General features: G+C 35.6%; 1 protein-coding gene across 5 annotated transcripts in view; it reads right to left on the minus strand.

Moving 5' to 3' along the window:
* Nucleotides 1-11,638, minus strand: part of LOC107665776 (rabphilin-3A-like) — a 22,188-nt gene extending 10,550 nt beyond the window's left edge. The window contains exons 1-2 of one of the 5 annotated variants that reach the window (XM_016456788.1): nucleotides 11,614-11,638; nucleotides 2,238-2,375 (exon numbers count right to left, since the gene is read on the minus strand). In XM_016456788.1, coding sequence (XP_016312274.1) covers nucleotides 2,238-2,362 — 125 coding nt within the window. In that variant the 5' untranslated portion in view covers nucleotides 2,363-2,375; nucleotides 11,614-11,638. Of the gene's footprint in view, nucleotides 1-2,237; nucleotides 3,280-11,613 lie in introns of those variants that run through there. The other 4 variants (XM_016456790.1, XM_016456787.1, XM_016456789.1 and 1 more) reach the window with 4 other exon arrangements.
* Between the last annotated feature and the right edge of the window lie 5,222 nt (nucleotides 11,639-16,860).

Genomic DNA, 16,860 nt, shown 5'->3' on the forward strand with positions numbered 1-16,860 from the left:
AACAAGCAAGAAGCTTCAGGCTTCAGACATTCGGTCTCTGTTTGATCGTGTTACTCTTTAAAACAGATATTTGGGACAATTTATCTTGGAGACTAAGGAATATTTAATTGCACAGACATTAACAGACTCAGTGGAGTTCTCTATTATGATTTCCTTTACCAAAAGTATCAACTTCATCTCAGATGTTTCCCTTAAATCGCCTTATAAAGGAATAAAAATGGACACAAATGAGACAATTATTAAGGAGAGGGAGGTTTAAAAAAAATCATGGATAGCGTAAAACAAATGCTAAGAAAGAGGAAAGTCACTAAAGAGACAATAAAGACGTCTAATTTGTGCTTAATTTTCTTTCCTACTGGCAGAGGAAAATATCATTGCATAAACATGGCTCTTTTTCTATCTAAAGAGACCTAATGGAGTTTTCCATTATGATTTACTTTACCTAACAAAAATCTAAGTTGTCTCTGTATTCCTAATATTTCTTGGGAGAAATAAAAATAGGCACAAATTAGTCAATAATTAACACAGTAGGAGTATAAAGCTACAAAATGAATAGGAGGATAGATATTTCGATCTGAGAAGAATCCGATGAGAAATGTTCACACTGAGATCTCAGACTTTCGAAATCTTGGGAAATCTGAGCACAGTTTGAGACATTAGGGTAGGGACACAACAAACTGACGCCAAGGAACTAGCGCTGAGGAAAGCCGATTGTGGCATCACCTCGCAATGCTTCACATCACCCGCGTCGGGGCAACTACACCTGCACCTGACTACCTGACGGCCAACTAGCGTGTGTGCTGTGCGCTTACGTGAGAGAGCATAACTCTCCATTCCAGCAGGTGGCAATAGTCATTGGCATTGGTCGTCATCTTGTAGATAAAGAAAGAAACAAATGGATAGAATGACAACAATCGGTGCGTTCCAAATGGGATATATCGCCCTCCGAAGGGCACTTCGGAGTGAAAACAGTCATGGCCGCCATATTGAAGGGTCGTTCCAAACCGAAGTGCTCAAAACTGGCCACTTCAAAGGGCCCTTCGGAAAGAAGGATTTCGAAGGGTACCACTGATGGACACTCCCATGATCCTTTGCGCAGATTCTTTGCATGATGACGGCGCCTCCGTGTGGGCACATGATGATGACGCAGAAGGGCACTTCAAGGAACAGTTGTCTGGTCCCCTTCACCCTTCAACCCTTCAAAGCTCTCACTCCGGAGGGTAAACCCTTTGAAGGGATTGGGGCATAGGGATGAGCCCTTCTGTATGGAACGCAGGGAATGTCTGTGCGTTCCCATTTTACTCCGTCATTGGTTTGCTTTCGTCAGTTCAGTATTTCTCATGCGCTCATTCGCTAAGCTGACTAGCCAATCGGAGTTCTCTTCCTCGTTGTCAAGCTCCACCACCAATTTGACATGCAGAATTGGCTGAAAATGGCTTACGGCATCCGACTAGAGCCAAAAAACTAAAGCCGACCGATGTTTAAAAACCACTTTACATCGCAGAGCTAATGCTAGCTAAGCATTTGTGGTTAAAAAGTGTATAAATATAATTTTTTGTAAGAAAATGACCGATCGTTTCGCTAGATAAGACCCTTATTCCTTGGCTGGGATTGTTTAGAGCCCTTTGAAGCTGCATTGAAACTGCATTTTTGACCTTGAAATCGTTGGCCACCATTGAAGTCCACTATATGGGAAAAAATCCTGGAATGTTTTCCCTTAAAAAAAAAAAAAAAAAAGCAAGCTTAATTTCTTCGCGACTGAAGAAAGACATACATGAACATCTAGGCTGACATGGGGGTGAGTAAATTATCAGGAAATTTTTAATCCAGAAGTGGATTTATCTTTTAATCTCACAGGTGTCTTTGAGTCTAGGTGTAAATTGAGCTGAATAATGACAATGTTGTCTTCTGTAGAGCTGCTATTTAGCTGAACTGAATTTGTTTCTTAATGGATGGATTTTGCAACATTGACACTGTTATTGAACTGAACTGTATCAACTAACTTGAACTAAAAAAATGACACTTTGTCTTTTTAGAGCTACTTTAGCCAACATCAGAATTTGAATTTCTTATATTGGAAGTTTGCATTATTGATTCTGTTAATTTTCCTGTTTATTACTATGAATCTGCATCGAAACAATCTGTATTGTATAAAGCGCAACCGAAATAAAGGAGACTTGACTTAGAGATTTCCTTCGGGAGCAGAACAAAAACACGACTTCAAGTCAACGTCTCACCCAATCCTCTCTTGCTCCATGGCCTCCATCATCTTGGCTCTCGCCAGCACGCTGTTGATAATTTCCTTCTCCTCGTCCGTCAGTTCCTCGATTCCAGCGGCGGACTCCATCTGCCTGCCGTACATCTCGCAGCCCGTCCTAAAGCTCACAAGCACAATAGTCAATTACGCCCAGTGCACAGCCAGCGCCAAATGCTTAAATATACCAGCAAAAACTCCCAGCGGCCCCATCTGTCTGTATTATTACCCAATCACAATCAACCAACAGAGGGGATTTTAGAGGAACACCGTGCTGCGCATACAGACACGCATCGGTCAGGAAATAATTTTCAAAGGTAGAGCAATTACAACAGCTGTTTTGCTCTTTATCTGAAGTGAAAGTGAAATCTGCTCGGTGCCTTTTGACATTACAGCATGTCATATCATTAATGAGTCAATGCATCGCTCTTTCCGGCGTGTTGGGCAAATTCTATTCCATCCCCACAGAGACGCTCGAACCGCTGATTGAAAATGTCGAGGTGACGGAGGACATGACTGATTGCCATCTGGGGCTGAAAAGAAGAGGAGGAGGACACAGAGACCGAGTAAAGGGGAAATAGAGGGAGAGTGATGATCAGAAATTACATCACACTCTCACCAGCACTGTCACTATTCATCTCATCAGCCGGTTCCATAGAAAGCGCTTCTATCCCATATGAACACGCGTCTCTAAGGTCCTGCCGGATCTTCAAAGGCTCCACTGAAACGTGCATCAAAAATCAAATATGTTTGCATTAGCTGCTTGAAAACCCGGCTTGGATTTATATGAAAATGATGACGCCAACAAAAACGTCAGCCTTGCACTTAAATGTAAATGCTTGCAACTCTAAACTAAGCTATATACAAATAATATCCAGTGCAGACAAAGATACGCATTTATGGAACGATAAAGGGAGGCATTTTGCTCTATAGCTTAACCAGTATTTACAGGGTTTCTGCAGGTATTGAAAGTAAATTTAAGCCTTTTAAAGACCAAGTAAACACAATTTAAGGAATAAATGTAAGGGGACACAAAGAAATTCATCAAAATGAAATGAGATTATGATTAAAACAAACATCTGCCAGTGGGGTCAGAAAAAGTACCTTTTCAAAAGAGACAACTGTTTTCATACCCCACTGATAGATGTTCATTTTAAGCATATACGCATTTAATTTTGTTACATTTCTAAGAAATCAGTATTCACGTCTGTACTACTTTCCTTCTCAAGTGAACATATCTTGATTTAAGGATGTTTAGATGTTTGTATTGGAAAACAAGTCAAAAATACTGAGCAAGATATTCATTTTTGCAAAGCATGCATTGTTTAAGGCCATTACTTTATGAATTTAAAAAGAAAGCTTCCAAAAGGGGGTTTTCACAGTGTTGCCATAGAAGAAACTTTTTTGTTCCCGTAGAACCTTTCAATGAACAGTTCTTAAAAGAACCATTTTTTGATCTAAAGAACCTTTTTCCACTCTAAAGACAGTTTAGTTTCATGTAAGAAGATTTAGTGTATTCGTATCAAAAGATTTCCGCAGCTGTGCTTGCTTTTATGAGACTGTTTGGATTTCAAGGATCAGTGATATTGAATTTACTTTAGCCATTAATACAATAATGCAATCAATGTCCTGAATGTCCCAGGATAGAAAATGACATTTAGGACACATTGATGCACTGCCCCGACAACTGACCCTACCATAAAAACATGGACCAGCTCTTGATCTATTGTAGTCTCTGACAAATGGTTTGTGTGGGTCTTAATTTACGTACCCTTCCCCAAATTAGAGCCATAAAAAGGTCTTAAATCAGAGCTGAAGGTCTTAAGAGTGTATAATGAAACATCAAGAACATTTATAATCTTCAAAACTATATACACACTGTTAAAAGGTTAAAGCTTCTTTATTGCCATTGATGATTCCATAAAGAACAATTAACATCCATGGAATGTTTCCATTGGACAAAAGGTTCTTAAAAAAGGTTGTTTACATTTTTTTAAAGTTCTTCACACAAAGAAAATCGTTCGTTCCTTTAACTGAAAGGTTCTTTGGGGAACCAAAAATGGTTGTTCTATGGCTTCATGATTCTATGACACCCGTTTTGAAGTGTTATTTGTAAGAGTGAAACATCATGAACATGTATAATAATCAAATAACCATATACAGTCTTAAGAATAAAGGTTCCAATAAAAAGAAAAACATCTTCATGGAACCATTAATGCCAATAAAGAACAAGAACCTTTATTTTTAAGATTGCAAAGAACATTTGAATCATCTAAAGAAACTTTTCTACTATAAAAGAACCTTTTATGCATTGGAAAGGATGTTGAAGGTTCTTCATGGAACTATCAATGCCAATAAAGAACCTTTATTTTTAAGCGCAAACAGGGTTCATTGAGGAACCTAAGGAACATTTTTCCACTAAATAAACTTTTGTCCAATTGAAAGGTTCCATGGATGTTAAAGATTCTTCATGGAACCATCAATGCCAATAAAGAACCTTTATTTTAATCATTTAAAGAACCTTTTGTCCAATGGAAAGGTTTTAGATGTTAAATGCTCTTCATGGAATCATCAATGGCAATAAAGAACCTTTATTTTTAGGAGTGTAGCATAATAAGAGGGTTCATTGAGGAAACTAAAGAGCCTTTCTCTGCTAAAGAACCGCTTTATAAAAAGGTCCCATGGATGTTAAAGGTTCTACATGGAACCAGCAATGCCAATAAAGAACCTGTGCAGCAAAAGAAGAGGGTTCATTGAGGAACCTAAGGTGCTGCAAAGAACCACTGAAGAATTACAAGCCAACAGCGCTTCATTAGTAAACTGATTTCAAATATTAAAACCTAAATGCCACATCATTGCGCTCTGGAACCAGATGAGGCATTTGGCACACAATACCGAGTTGGTTTGATCAGCGATGTCAGCACGCCTGGATTTGGCAAACGCCGCTTCTTTTTTACACCTTTCAGAGGTTGCCACATCCCTGCCCACATCCACAATCTATAACCTCAGCTGTTCCAGCACGGCTGACATTATTACCTATAATACACTCTAGTGAGCTCTTGTGCTGTGATTTATATACGCCTTGGGGCTTGTAGACCCGCAACCACCGGCCGCCTCTAGCAAAAACACCTGCTCTCCTCCACCCCTGCTCCATTTGTTCACAAACCGGCCACAACCTTCCAGAATACAGTATTTAAATACATCAGGTAGGTAATCTCACTTCAAGCAGAATGCAGGTTAATGAGAAGTGGGATAACGAGATGCTAGGATTAATTGGGGCTGTTATTTGTTGAGTGGGTGGAAAGCAGAGAGATGTGCTGGTGTAAACTCATTAAAGCACGGTCTTTACACAAACACGTCAGTGTTATCATATCAAAGACGAATTAGTGGACCAAAAGAAGTTTTACACATGGTTTGCGTAGATGCTTAATCATGTAAAGTGCTGCTGTTGTGTATATTTGCCAACCCTGATCCTGTTCAAAATTATTTGCTCGCTCTCATGTTGCTCCAGAGTTGTTCCTGAATAAATTTATTGTTCCTGTAAAATAGGGTTTCCAATCTTTTTTTATCAGCCAAAACCATTAAACGTAAAATATTTACATGGAAGTGCCCACTGAGATTTTAAGTTAATATTTCAATAATTTAACAACACATTTGCATGTTAATTTCTTTGATAGCGAATAATAAATTATTAGATAATTAATTATTGTCACGAATCAGATCCATGAATTTCCATCCACTTTCCACCAGAGGTCGCCCTTCCATGATATTGACTCTCGCACCACACAGACTGTTACACATCACCCTGGACTACATTTCCCATGTTCCATTGCACTGATTACACTCATACCTGAAACCAATTACATGCTCACCTGAATGCTATTACAGATACTATATAACACCTACTCTGATCCTGCTCTAGTCTCCGAGTATTGTTCTGCATTTTTCACTCCCCAAGTGTTAGCTGCCTTACCGAGCCATTCCGTGTTTTCTGTTTTAGTCTCGTGTATTGTTTTGCGTTTATCCCTGTTTAGCGGATAGCTACCTTACCGAGCTTGTTTAAGTTTTCATAGTTTTCTTAGTCTTGCCTTGTCTGTTTTCCTGGTCTCTGATTCACGCCACGTATCTTGGATTAACCCTTTGCTTGCTGTTTCTGACTCTGTTTGCCCCTGCCTGGACCTTTGCCTTCTACCTGGATTTATCTCTTGCCTTGCCTTCGATATACCTGTTTGCCATTGTCTGACCCATGCCTGTTAAAACCACGTCTCTTAATAAAAGCTTGCATATGGATCCGCATGTCTCTCGTCTCATAACAATTATAATGCTATTAGTAGAAGTGTTTTAACTTTTTTTTTTTTTATTAAAAAATAAAGACAATATATTACTGTTATAAATTATGCAAATAATTATTGAAAAGTACCAAAAAATGTGTAATTAGAAAAAAATATGGTACTAAGCTATATCGCAATTATCATGCAGCCACCCCATTTATTTTTTTAATTTTACAATGTTTACATGCAGTGTCGCTAAAGCAGCCTTTCTTATTTTCATTTGCTTTAAATTGAAGAACTAAAAAAAACTAAAACTATAATTAAAACTTAATTAAATCTGTATATACACATTTAAAAATATATATATAAAAATATAAAATCTTCAAAATATTAAACTATAAAAGTATATCAAAAACACTAAAATAACACTGCTCTTTTTAAAACATCACAGGCTGGCATGCTTCATTCTTGTAGTGCACAAATTTGGCATTAAGCTCCAGACACATTAAGCCGTGTTACTCATATGGGAGATGAGGATTCATATCCAACTTGAATTTCCACCCTCTTTTCCAAATCATTTCTACTTGTCATCTCTTTGCTTTCAATAAAATGGCCAAAAAAAAAAACTTATTTACAAAATGTATATTGATTCTTCTGCGAACATATCCAATAAATCAGGTGTTAGGAAGCTTTCATAACAGGAAAGCAAAGGCGTGCTCAGCAAGCGGCTCCGGAACACAGCGATGCCAGGTTTGCCTCGCCGCGCTGCCAAGAGAAAAACCCATGTCACTTGGAATTCATCAGCAGCTGCTGAGCACGAGAAGCATCACTAGCCCACGGAAACACTCCACAAATTGACGTGAAGTAAAAAGAAACCGAGGCGTTTTAGCTCCACAATGCAATGTGCTCCTCGAAGGCGTTTTACAGCACATGTGCTAGTGTGCGTCTGTGTGCATGTCCACTGCAAAAGGCCCAATGACCTGGAAAAATGAATTCCAACAAAGCCAAAAAAAACAGGAAACAGAGGTGATAAGACTGATCTAACTTTAGGAGGACAAAAAAGGAAGGCTATGTCAATTATCTCAATGCATATTGCGCATACACACCACTTAACCCTATAAAGCCTACTGTATCATATTTGATATGCAAATTTCTAAGGCCTTTAATGGGAGTAAAACTTTGCTGAACAAAACTTCTATAGCCTGGTAGAAAGTTCACTAATTTTTAGCTAGTAAAAGGTATTTTAGTATAACTGTGAACACATCCACCTTCAGCTTGTCTTTTTGCTGTGAAATCTTTTTTTTTTTCTATAAAAAAAAAAAAATGTTATATAGTAAATGTGAGACTAACTTTGATATAGTTAGTAATATTTCAAGATGAACACTTCCTGACTGGAGCAACTTTGGTTTACGTGATTGTTCATAAATCATTGCTTTTTATGTTCATGTTCAAATGCTAGTCTCAAATATGATTATCAGACTTTTGAGTAAGGTTTATTTGTTCATCTCTCAATAATCATTGTATTGCACTGCATTACGTTTTGATCATAAAACTAAGCATATAAATATAATCTTACTAAGACATTACTGGGAGATATAGAGTGATGACTGATATTTATATAATTTTGTAAGCTATACTGTTATAAAGATCTCACTGATTAATATTACACTATCAGAATTTCATCGTTCTTTATGGTCATCTAAATATCAACAACTGCTCAAATTTTTGCTCATTTGGGCCTCAGAATAAAACCAAGGTGTTTTTCCCTCCTTTAAGTTAAGTTTTTTTTTTAATATATGTACTTAAAGTTTCAATAAACTGTTTCATTTCAAATAATTGGATTCCTCCAACTACTATTTCATGTCAGGCTTTACAGGGTTAATGCTTGATTTATAAAAGCATTTAATGCATACTCTGCAGCAAGACAAGGAAGATGGTGGTTCCATGGGACATTTCTGATACGTCACTACCGTGATGCTGTCACCGAAAGTGCATGCATAAAATTTTAAAAAGCCTTGATACACTGTATCTGACCTACTTAATGTATTCCTGTAACAAACACTTGGCCATTTCTCTTCTCACAGAATATACACTAACACAGCATCAGCATCAGCACACACAAGATCATTCACCTACTCTAGACGTCAAGAGCTTCACTGGTAAGAAGTGGCTTACCGGCTTACTGAGAACCCCAACAAGTTTATCCCTTTACCACCATTTTGATGAGTCTCCCTTTGAGTTAACGGATGCAGAACAGTGTTAAATCCATGGCCGTGTGGCACGATGGAGATGCAGAGCTGACTGTGGACTGTCAAACAGGGTTACCCTTATTTTTACATCCCTTTGAACACCCAGTGAATTCTATGGGGGAGATGTTTTCCACGCAGCCCTCAGAAAAGTGAGCGGTGTACCTCAAGGCTTGGTTTTGGGCCATTTGCAGTTGTGATTAGAGAGGAAGAGGAGAACGTTAATGTCAACAGAAATCAATTCTTAATACATGTTTCTGGTCTTATTGTGAATGATTTAGAGATGTACTCAAAATATTTAGGCCTGCAGTTAAGATTTATGTATTTGAATTGCATAAATATAACATTTCCATCCATTTGGATTACACAGTTTTAACATAATCTAATGATAAAAACTTAATGTGATGCATATTTGTCAGTCATACATAGATGAAACAGGTCAGACTAATTTCTGACACAGTACTAATAAACAATGTAATAATCAGGTTTATATATTTAGCATCAATAAATCCAATTAGTTTCAATCTCATACATTTGAACTAATATAGCTTGTTTCACCGTTAGCCACATTTTAACCGTTCATACTTTTAACTGAAGTAATCAAATTGTTTTCCCAATGAATGTGATTTTATGATTTAAAGAAAATCAAATATGCAAATAGTTATAAATAATAATAATACCACCAGAAACCACTTTTCACAGTCTAATCAATTCCTGATTGGCAAAACCAGCTCTTGCCCTAAATTTATTTCTGGTTGAATTTCCTGTTTGTCGTATTATGGAAGGAAAACACTGCAAATGCAATTTTATGCCAACATGTTTTGATGCTTACAATCAATGCACCGGAGCTTTATACCCGGGTGTGTGATGTCCTGGCCATCTGTCTGTGGTAAGAAAGCACACAGCTGCTTCTTCAGTATTTCATTAATGCTATAGCCCACCACATCTCTTATATGAAGGCGGCGTCCAGAGAGGATTTACCAAAGCCTTCATCTTACCACTGAGAGAAAACAACAGCAGAAAGAAAACAAGAGCTAGATGCCAAAAATGATGCATCACTATTACTGCAAAAAAGTCATTTATTTTCCACCAAACATGGGCATTATTAACCCTATAAAGTCTACTGTATCATATATGATATGCAAATATGTAAAAGGTCATTTAGTATAATTGTACAAACGTCCACCTTCAGCTCATGCTTCATGTGTCTTTTTGCCGTGAAATCGCTACTGATTTTTATAAAGTAAATGTAAGAATAACTTTGATATTGTTAGTAATATTTCAAGATGAACACTTACTGGACTGAAGCGATTTATGTTTACTTGATTTGCATACATTTTTAGGAATATCATGTTCAAATGTGAGTCTCAAATATGATCATCAGGCTTTTGAGTAAGGTTTATTTGTTCATCTCTCAATTGTCATTGTATTGCATTCCATTATATGTTTTGATCATAAAACTAAGAATTGAAATATCTTACTAAGATATTGGAGATATAGAGTGACGACTGATATTTATATAATTTTATGTAAGCATCTGCTATACTGTTATAAAGATTTCAATGATCTACCTTACAAGCATCAGAATGTCATCTCACTTTTTGTTCACATAATTATCAGCATCTGCACCAAATTTCAAACCATATTTTTGCTAAATTTGGATTTTTTTCCTCTATATTCTCACTATATCACACTATTATGAGCCATTAATGCCTGATGTATCAAATATGATGCTCAACAAAAAACATTTGTTGAATTTTTGTCTAAAGGTCCAATACACTGTTCCATTTAAAATAAAATGATTTTTGGTCTATTATTTCAATGTGTCAGGCTTCACAGGGTTAATAATACTTACTACTAGTGATCAGTTTAACTGTAGAGTACATTTAATTTTCAGCATCCTGTCTTGAGGAAGTAGAAGCTTCCATTAAGTCTTGTAAAGTGTCAACAGCCATGCTCTATAAGCTTTGTATTTTCAGATCCGATAGCTGAGAGCAAAGAAAGCCACTAATCGCACACACAGCCAGTCAAGCGTTGAGGAATTAGAGAAAGATCTGAGCTGAAAGAATGCTGGAGTTTAGACTATGACTACAAGAAACCTGGATGGGACGCAATCGTGACCTATTCTTCATTGGCGCTCCGAGCCATAACAATTTCCTGAGACTGACTTTGCTTTTCTGTGATCTAAAATGTTGCAAAGCTTTGAAATGCAAAAGCAAAAGGGTTATTTTTAAGCTCAAAAACTCGTAGATGTGTCTGTCAAGCAACATTTATTGCCTCTGAATGCCGTCAGATCCTCGTCTCGCACACAAAAGCACGGCCCAGAGAGAAAAGACTCAACTTCCCATTACATAACGCACACTCATCAGCAGCCTTTTGAGATGTTGTTCAAAAGCCCTCAGAGCTGTTCACAACTATTTGATGAGCTGTCTCATTCAAAGCTAAGCAGATTTCAATCTATGCAACTAAAACCCAATAAAATTCATGTGAAACTTAATGCTCAGAAAGACTGCATTTAAAGTCAAGCCAGCAAACCTAACTCCTCCAAAGAAGAGTGGCACAAACTCAAGATCAATTCCAATCATGCCACATTAATTGCACAACATGCATGAATGTCTCTGCCATCTGAGTTGCTTTCTTTTTGCAATGCATGTCTAATAGAGCTGCTTCCATGACCAGTCCGAGGTTTTAAAGACATGCACAACAACCATAAAGCACCTCCTGACCTAAATGCTTGAAATGCAATGAAATGCAAGGCCTCTGAGCACATATAATCATTCGATACCAGCTCTGTTTCATTATGAGAGTTGATGCAAGCTGTCAGTGATGTGAAGTCACTCACCGCTCACCTCCTGCACTCAGCAGCAGCAGCACAGATGAAGATGTGTGTCTCTCTCTTTCTCCTCCACAGTGATGCAGGAATGATGCTTTAATACTGTCTTTAGGGAGAAGAAAAGCCAAACCCCCACCCCCTCCTGTCTGACCGAGCAGGGCTGCCATCCAATGAGAAAGAAACAGCACAATTAATTTACACTGCACATACCTGATGAAGATGATGATGATGATTCCATTATTTTTTATATCCACCCCTCTGCCTGCGTTTCTTCCTATAGGCCTGTATATTATAACTCATTTTAAATTATTGCTGTTATCTGTACACATATGGCAACAATCTGTTAACCCCCACCCCCTCCTGTCTGACCGAGCAGCGCTGCCATCCAATGAGAAAGAAACAGCACAATTCATTTACACTGCACATACCTGATGAAGATAATGATGATGATTCCATTATTTTTTATATCCACCCCTCTGCCTGCGTTTCTTCCTATAGGCCTGTATATTATAACTCATTTTAAATTATTGCTGTTATCTGTACACATATGGCAACAATCTGTTATATGCATCTTGTTATCCAGTTTGGTTTTCTCACATGAACTCTCTTCTTTTACTAATCGCCGTCTTTTACCACGGCTCATTAGTTTTAAAAGGTCACAATCGCCTCTGTGCAAGTGAAATGACCAATTATGCTGTAATTTGTTAGAATTAGAAATACTGAGCAAAATTACAGTCGTGTGCCCTCATGTGAATCTACTGCCCCCTTGTGATTGTTTTTGAAGCAAATTACCCTAGAATTACAGACAATGTCAGAAAGGACACACTAAAATAAAACATCTACGTTGTTATTGTTAACTACAACTAAAACTAAGGTAAACCTTTTGCATTCACTGAAATAAAAGTTAAAATAACATACAATCTAAATATTAGATTAAAAACAGAAAAAGTTGAAGTTGTACTACAATTATTATAACTCAAACTGAAATAAAAATTAATCAAAATTTAATTTATAGAATAGAAAAAAAAAACGAAAAAAGCTAATTAAATGTACAAAAAAAAATCGTAAAAATTCTTAAAATGAAAATGAATAAGAAAAATATAATAATAATAATAATAATAATAATAATATTACAAATGCTAAGAATGACAAAAGCACATTAAAAATTAAAAATGTACAAAAAAATTTGAAAAAATGAAAATATAATATTAATACTTAAATAATATAAAAAATAAATAAATGACAAAAGCACCTTTAAAAATTACTAAAACTAAAATAATTCTAAACTAGAATGCAAAAAATGTATTAGTTAAATACAAAACAACTAAAATGGAAAAATAAGTAAATAAATATTATTTATATTTATTTATATATATATACACTGTACAGAACCTCAATAGGATTCAGGTCAGGACTTTGACTAGGCCACTCCAAAGTCTTCATTTTGTTTTTCTTCAGCCATTCAGAGGTGGACTTGCTGGTGTATTTTTTTTGTTTAGTTTTTTTGTTTTGTTTTTTTATATAGCTTTTGTTCATTTTTATTTTAGTTTATTTTAATACATCAAGTTAAACTAAATTAAAATAAGAAAAGTTGAAAATTAGCTGAAATTGTATGCTTTCAGTTAACGTTTATTTTATTTCACATATACTGAAAGTATGCTCTTTCAGTATTTGTGTCTGTACCTTGCCTGCTGCTGTTTAAAAACATGCCCATCATGGTTCGGGTTCCTCTCGACATGACATTCGCTCTGTAACACTTTCATTCAGGCGCTGATCTCAGGTCAGAGATCCTGCTGTACAGGGGTCAAGTGAAATGAAAGTGGAAGTTGAGAGTGAGCAGAATGAGAAAATGCTTCACATGAATCAAAAGCATCTCAAGAGACACATGAGAGAGCTAACAGCCTCACATCACTGAGCAGGAGGAGAATGAAGACACTGACTGAACAAGAGAGAAAAAATGACAGCGACAGAGTGATCTGCCTGCTGTCTGACTCTTCACTACTGCTGTTCCTAATTCTTATTTATTTTATTTACATGTTTAGTACAGTTTATTTAACTACTTGAAAAATTAAAATTAATTAAAATTAAAACCAAAAGATAAATTAAATCTAAAAAGCAATATTAAAACAAAAGCACATAACAACTAGTTCAACAAAATAAAATGAAAACAGAAAATATTAAAATAAAAGCTAATTCAAAATATTAAGAAATACTATAATAGTATATAAATAATACTAAAATAAAATATTTTTTCTTGTTAAACTGGTGTTTTTCCCTCAGCATTTAGACAGGCTCGTATAACCCCACTACTTAAGAATCCCACCCTTAACGCATCTCTTTTAGAGAACTAAAGACCGGTTTCCCTTCTTCCTTTCATTGCAAAAACACTTGAACGAGTTGTGTTCAACCAAGTCTCTGCCTTTCTCACACAGAACTACCTCCTGGACAGCAACCAGTCTGGTTTCAGAAGTGGACATTCAAACGAGACTGCCTAGCTCTCAGTTGTTGAAGCCATAAGATTCTTTTTCTATTCTACCTGTTTTCTTTTTATTTATTATATAATACAAAATTTAAAAAAACTTGGGCACTACGATAAGCCAACTGAGACTTGTCATAGCACTTGTGTATCATTGCTTGCTACCATTGTATATACATACATACACACATTTTTCCATTATTTCACTATTTTCTTTGTTTTCAAATGTATGATTACTACTCATGCCAATGCATTAAACTCCAGAAACAAAAAAACAAAAACTAGACAGATAGCAACATGAACGTGTACCAGCGACTCTCTATGTCCTTCATCTGGTCCTGAATCTCCACATGCTGCTTTAGCAGAGCCGCTCTTCACTGTCAAACACAGGACTGCATCTCTAAACAGACGGCAGATTAACCTTTTCCTGCTTTATCAAGACGCCAGTCAATAACGTCTCGTGTCTCCTGGGGGTCCGTGTCCTCGTCTGCTCTGGACCCATAATATCTCATGTGTTCGGATCTAAAGGTTCTGCCATAATTAAACCTCAAAGATAACTAGCAGATGATTATTCTTAAGTACAAAATAATTTCTAAAAATGCCTAAAAAAAAACATCAAAAGATTATTCTTTTTTCTACTATTAAGTTTGATGTAAAAACAGATAAAAGCAACTGTATCTAAATCTGTATTTTGTTATTTAAACTATAAACCTTGGATGTAATGAAATGCACCAGCATGTGCACAATGTTGCATTAATTATTAACACTCATGTTGTTTTAATTATAATCCAGATTTTGCTCTCAAAACACATGAGAATTAATGCAGTACTTAGTAACGTTTCATTTCACTCCAAATAAAAATAGACACAAATGAGTCAATAGTTGTCATACAGTAAGAGTTTTATGGCTATAAAATAAATGTGGAGAAGCTCAGATGATTTGATCTTAATGAGAAATGTTTTGAGTCCATACTGAGACATGGTCATTATGATTAAAAGTAAATATAAATAGTAAAGTAAAAAAAGAAAAGAAAGAAAAACCATCAAATAAACAAAAAAAAAACTTATTTTTTCTCTCATTTTCATGTTGTTTTACATGACTACTGCTAACTACTATTAATAACTAAACATAAAATTACTAAACTAACACACAAAATTACTAATACTTAATAAAAAAACATCAAAAACACAACAAAATTACTAAATCCAAGTTAACTACAAAAAAAGTCAAAAACACAAAATAAAAAAATTAAACTAAAAAAATAAAAATACAATTCAATTACTAAAACTTTAAAACAAAATAAAAATGAGAAAAGCATACAACAAAATTACTAAAACTTTAAATTAAAAAAAAAATAGAAATCAAGATATTAAACTACAATATTATAACAATGATACAAAAATTCTGAGATTGCAGAATTTTGTATATTTGCAAATCTGAGAAGTTTGAGAATTTAATATCTCTTCTGAAACGGATTATTGAGGTCTTTTTCTCAGGAGAAACATCCGAGAAGCTTCAGGCTTCAGCCAAAAAATTCTTGCTTGTATGAGACACAACTGAAACCCCTACTGCTAACTACTATTAATAACTAAACATAAAATTACTAAACTAACACACAAAATTACTAATACTTAATAAAAAAACATCAAAAACACAAAAAAAATTACTAAAACGTTAAACTTAAAAACATGACAAAAACACAACAAAATTACTAAATCCAAGTAAACTACAAAAAAAGTCAAAAACACAAAATAAAAAAATTAAACTAAAAAAATAAAAATACAATTCAATTACTAAAACTTTAAAACAAAATAAAAATGAGAAAAGCATACAACAAAATTACTAAAACTTTAAATTAAAAAAAAAATAGAAATCAAGATATTAAACTACAATATTATAACAATGATACAAAAATTCTGAGATTGCAGAATTTTGTATATTTGCAAATCTGAGAAGTTTGAGAATTTAATATCTCTTCTGAAACGGATTATTGAGGTCTTTTTCTCAGGAGAAACATCCGAGAAGCTTCAGGCTTCAGCCAAAAAATTCTTGCTTGTATGAGACACAACTGAAACCCCTGTGATTTTTCACATTTAGTTTTTACTTTGCTTATAGCAAGCAGATTCACCTCGAGTCCTTGTGGCTTCCCAGAAAAATCCAGATCTGCAGTCTTGAGAGTTTAGTTCACAGGCCTGCAGTGAAACAGCTGCACAACATCACCGCACTCAGCAGCTGCACAACATAAAAATAGAGTCCAGCGCAACAAAATCTATTAGCTTCAGCCCATTGCTTTTTGCCATCTTATTACATTTAATGTGAGATTTGTCAAAGTGGCCATGTAACTTCTACATCACAAAAAATAATATTGTTTTGCAGTGTATTACCTGTTATGATAATTCCCAAAACAACAATGTGGATTACTGTGATGTTTTTATCAGCAGTTTGGACTCTCATTCTGACGGCACCCATTCACTGCAGATTCACCACCCATCCAGTGGTGAGCAAGTGATTGAATGCTACATTTCTCCAAATCTGATGAAGAAACAAACTCATCTACGTCTTGGATGACCTGAGGGACAGTACATTTTCAGCAAATTTTCATTCCTTTACATTCATCCATGCACCAATCAAAATCAATCGCACAGATTCCAGTTAATAAACAGGATTCGAGCATGAAGATGTGAGCTTCTTATTTATTGTTATCAAGGAGTTCATGTTGGTTAATTGCATTGCTAGCCGAACAACACGATCAACCCTATTAGCTTCTGTAAGGCTCACCG

Source organism: Sinocyclocheilus anshuiensis, unplaced genomic scaffold (genome assembly GCF_001515605.1).
Source record: "Sinocyclocheilus anshuiensis isolate Anshui unplaced genomic scaffold, SAMN03320099.WGS_v1.1 scaffold743, whole genome shotgun sequence".
In the NCBI taxonomy this organism is placed as follows: domain Eukaryota; kingdom Metazoa; phylum Chordata; class Actinopteri; order Cypriniformes; family Cyprinidae; genus Sinocyclocheilus; species Sinocyclocheilus anshuiensis.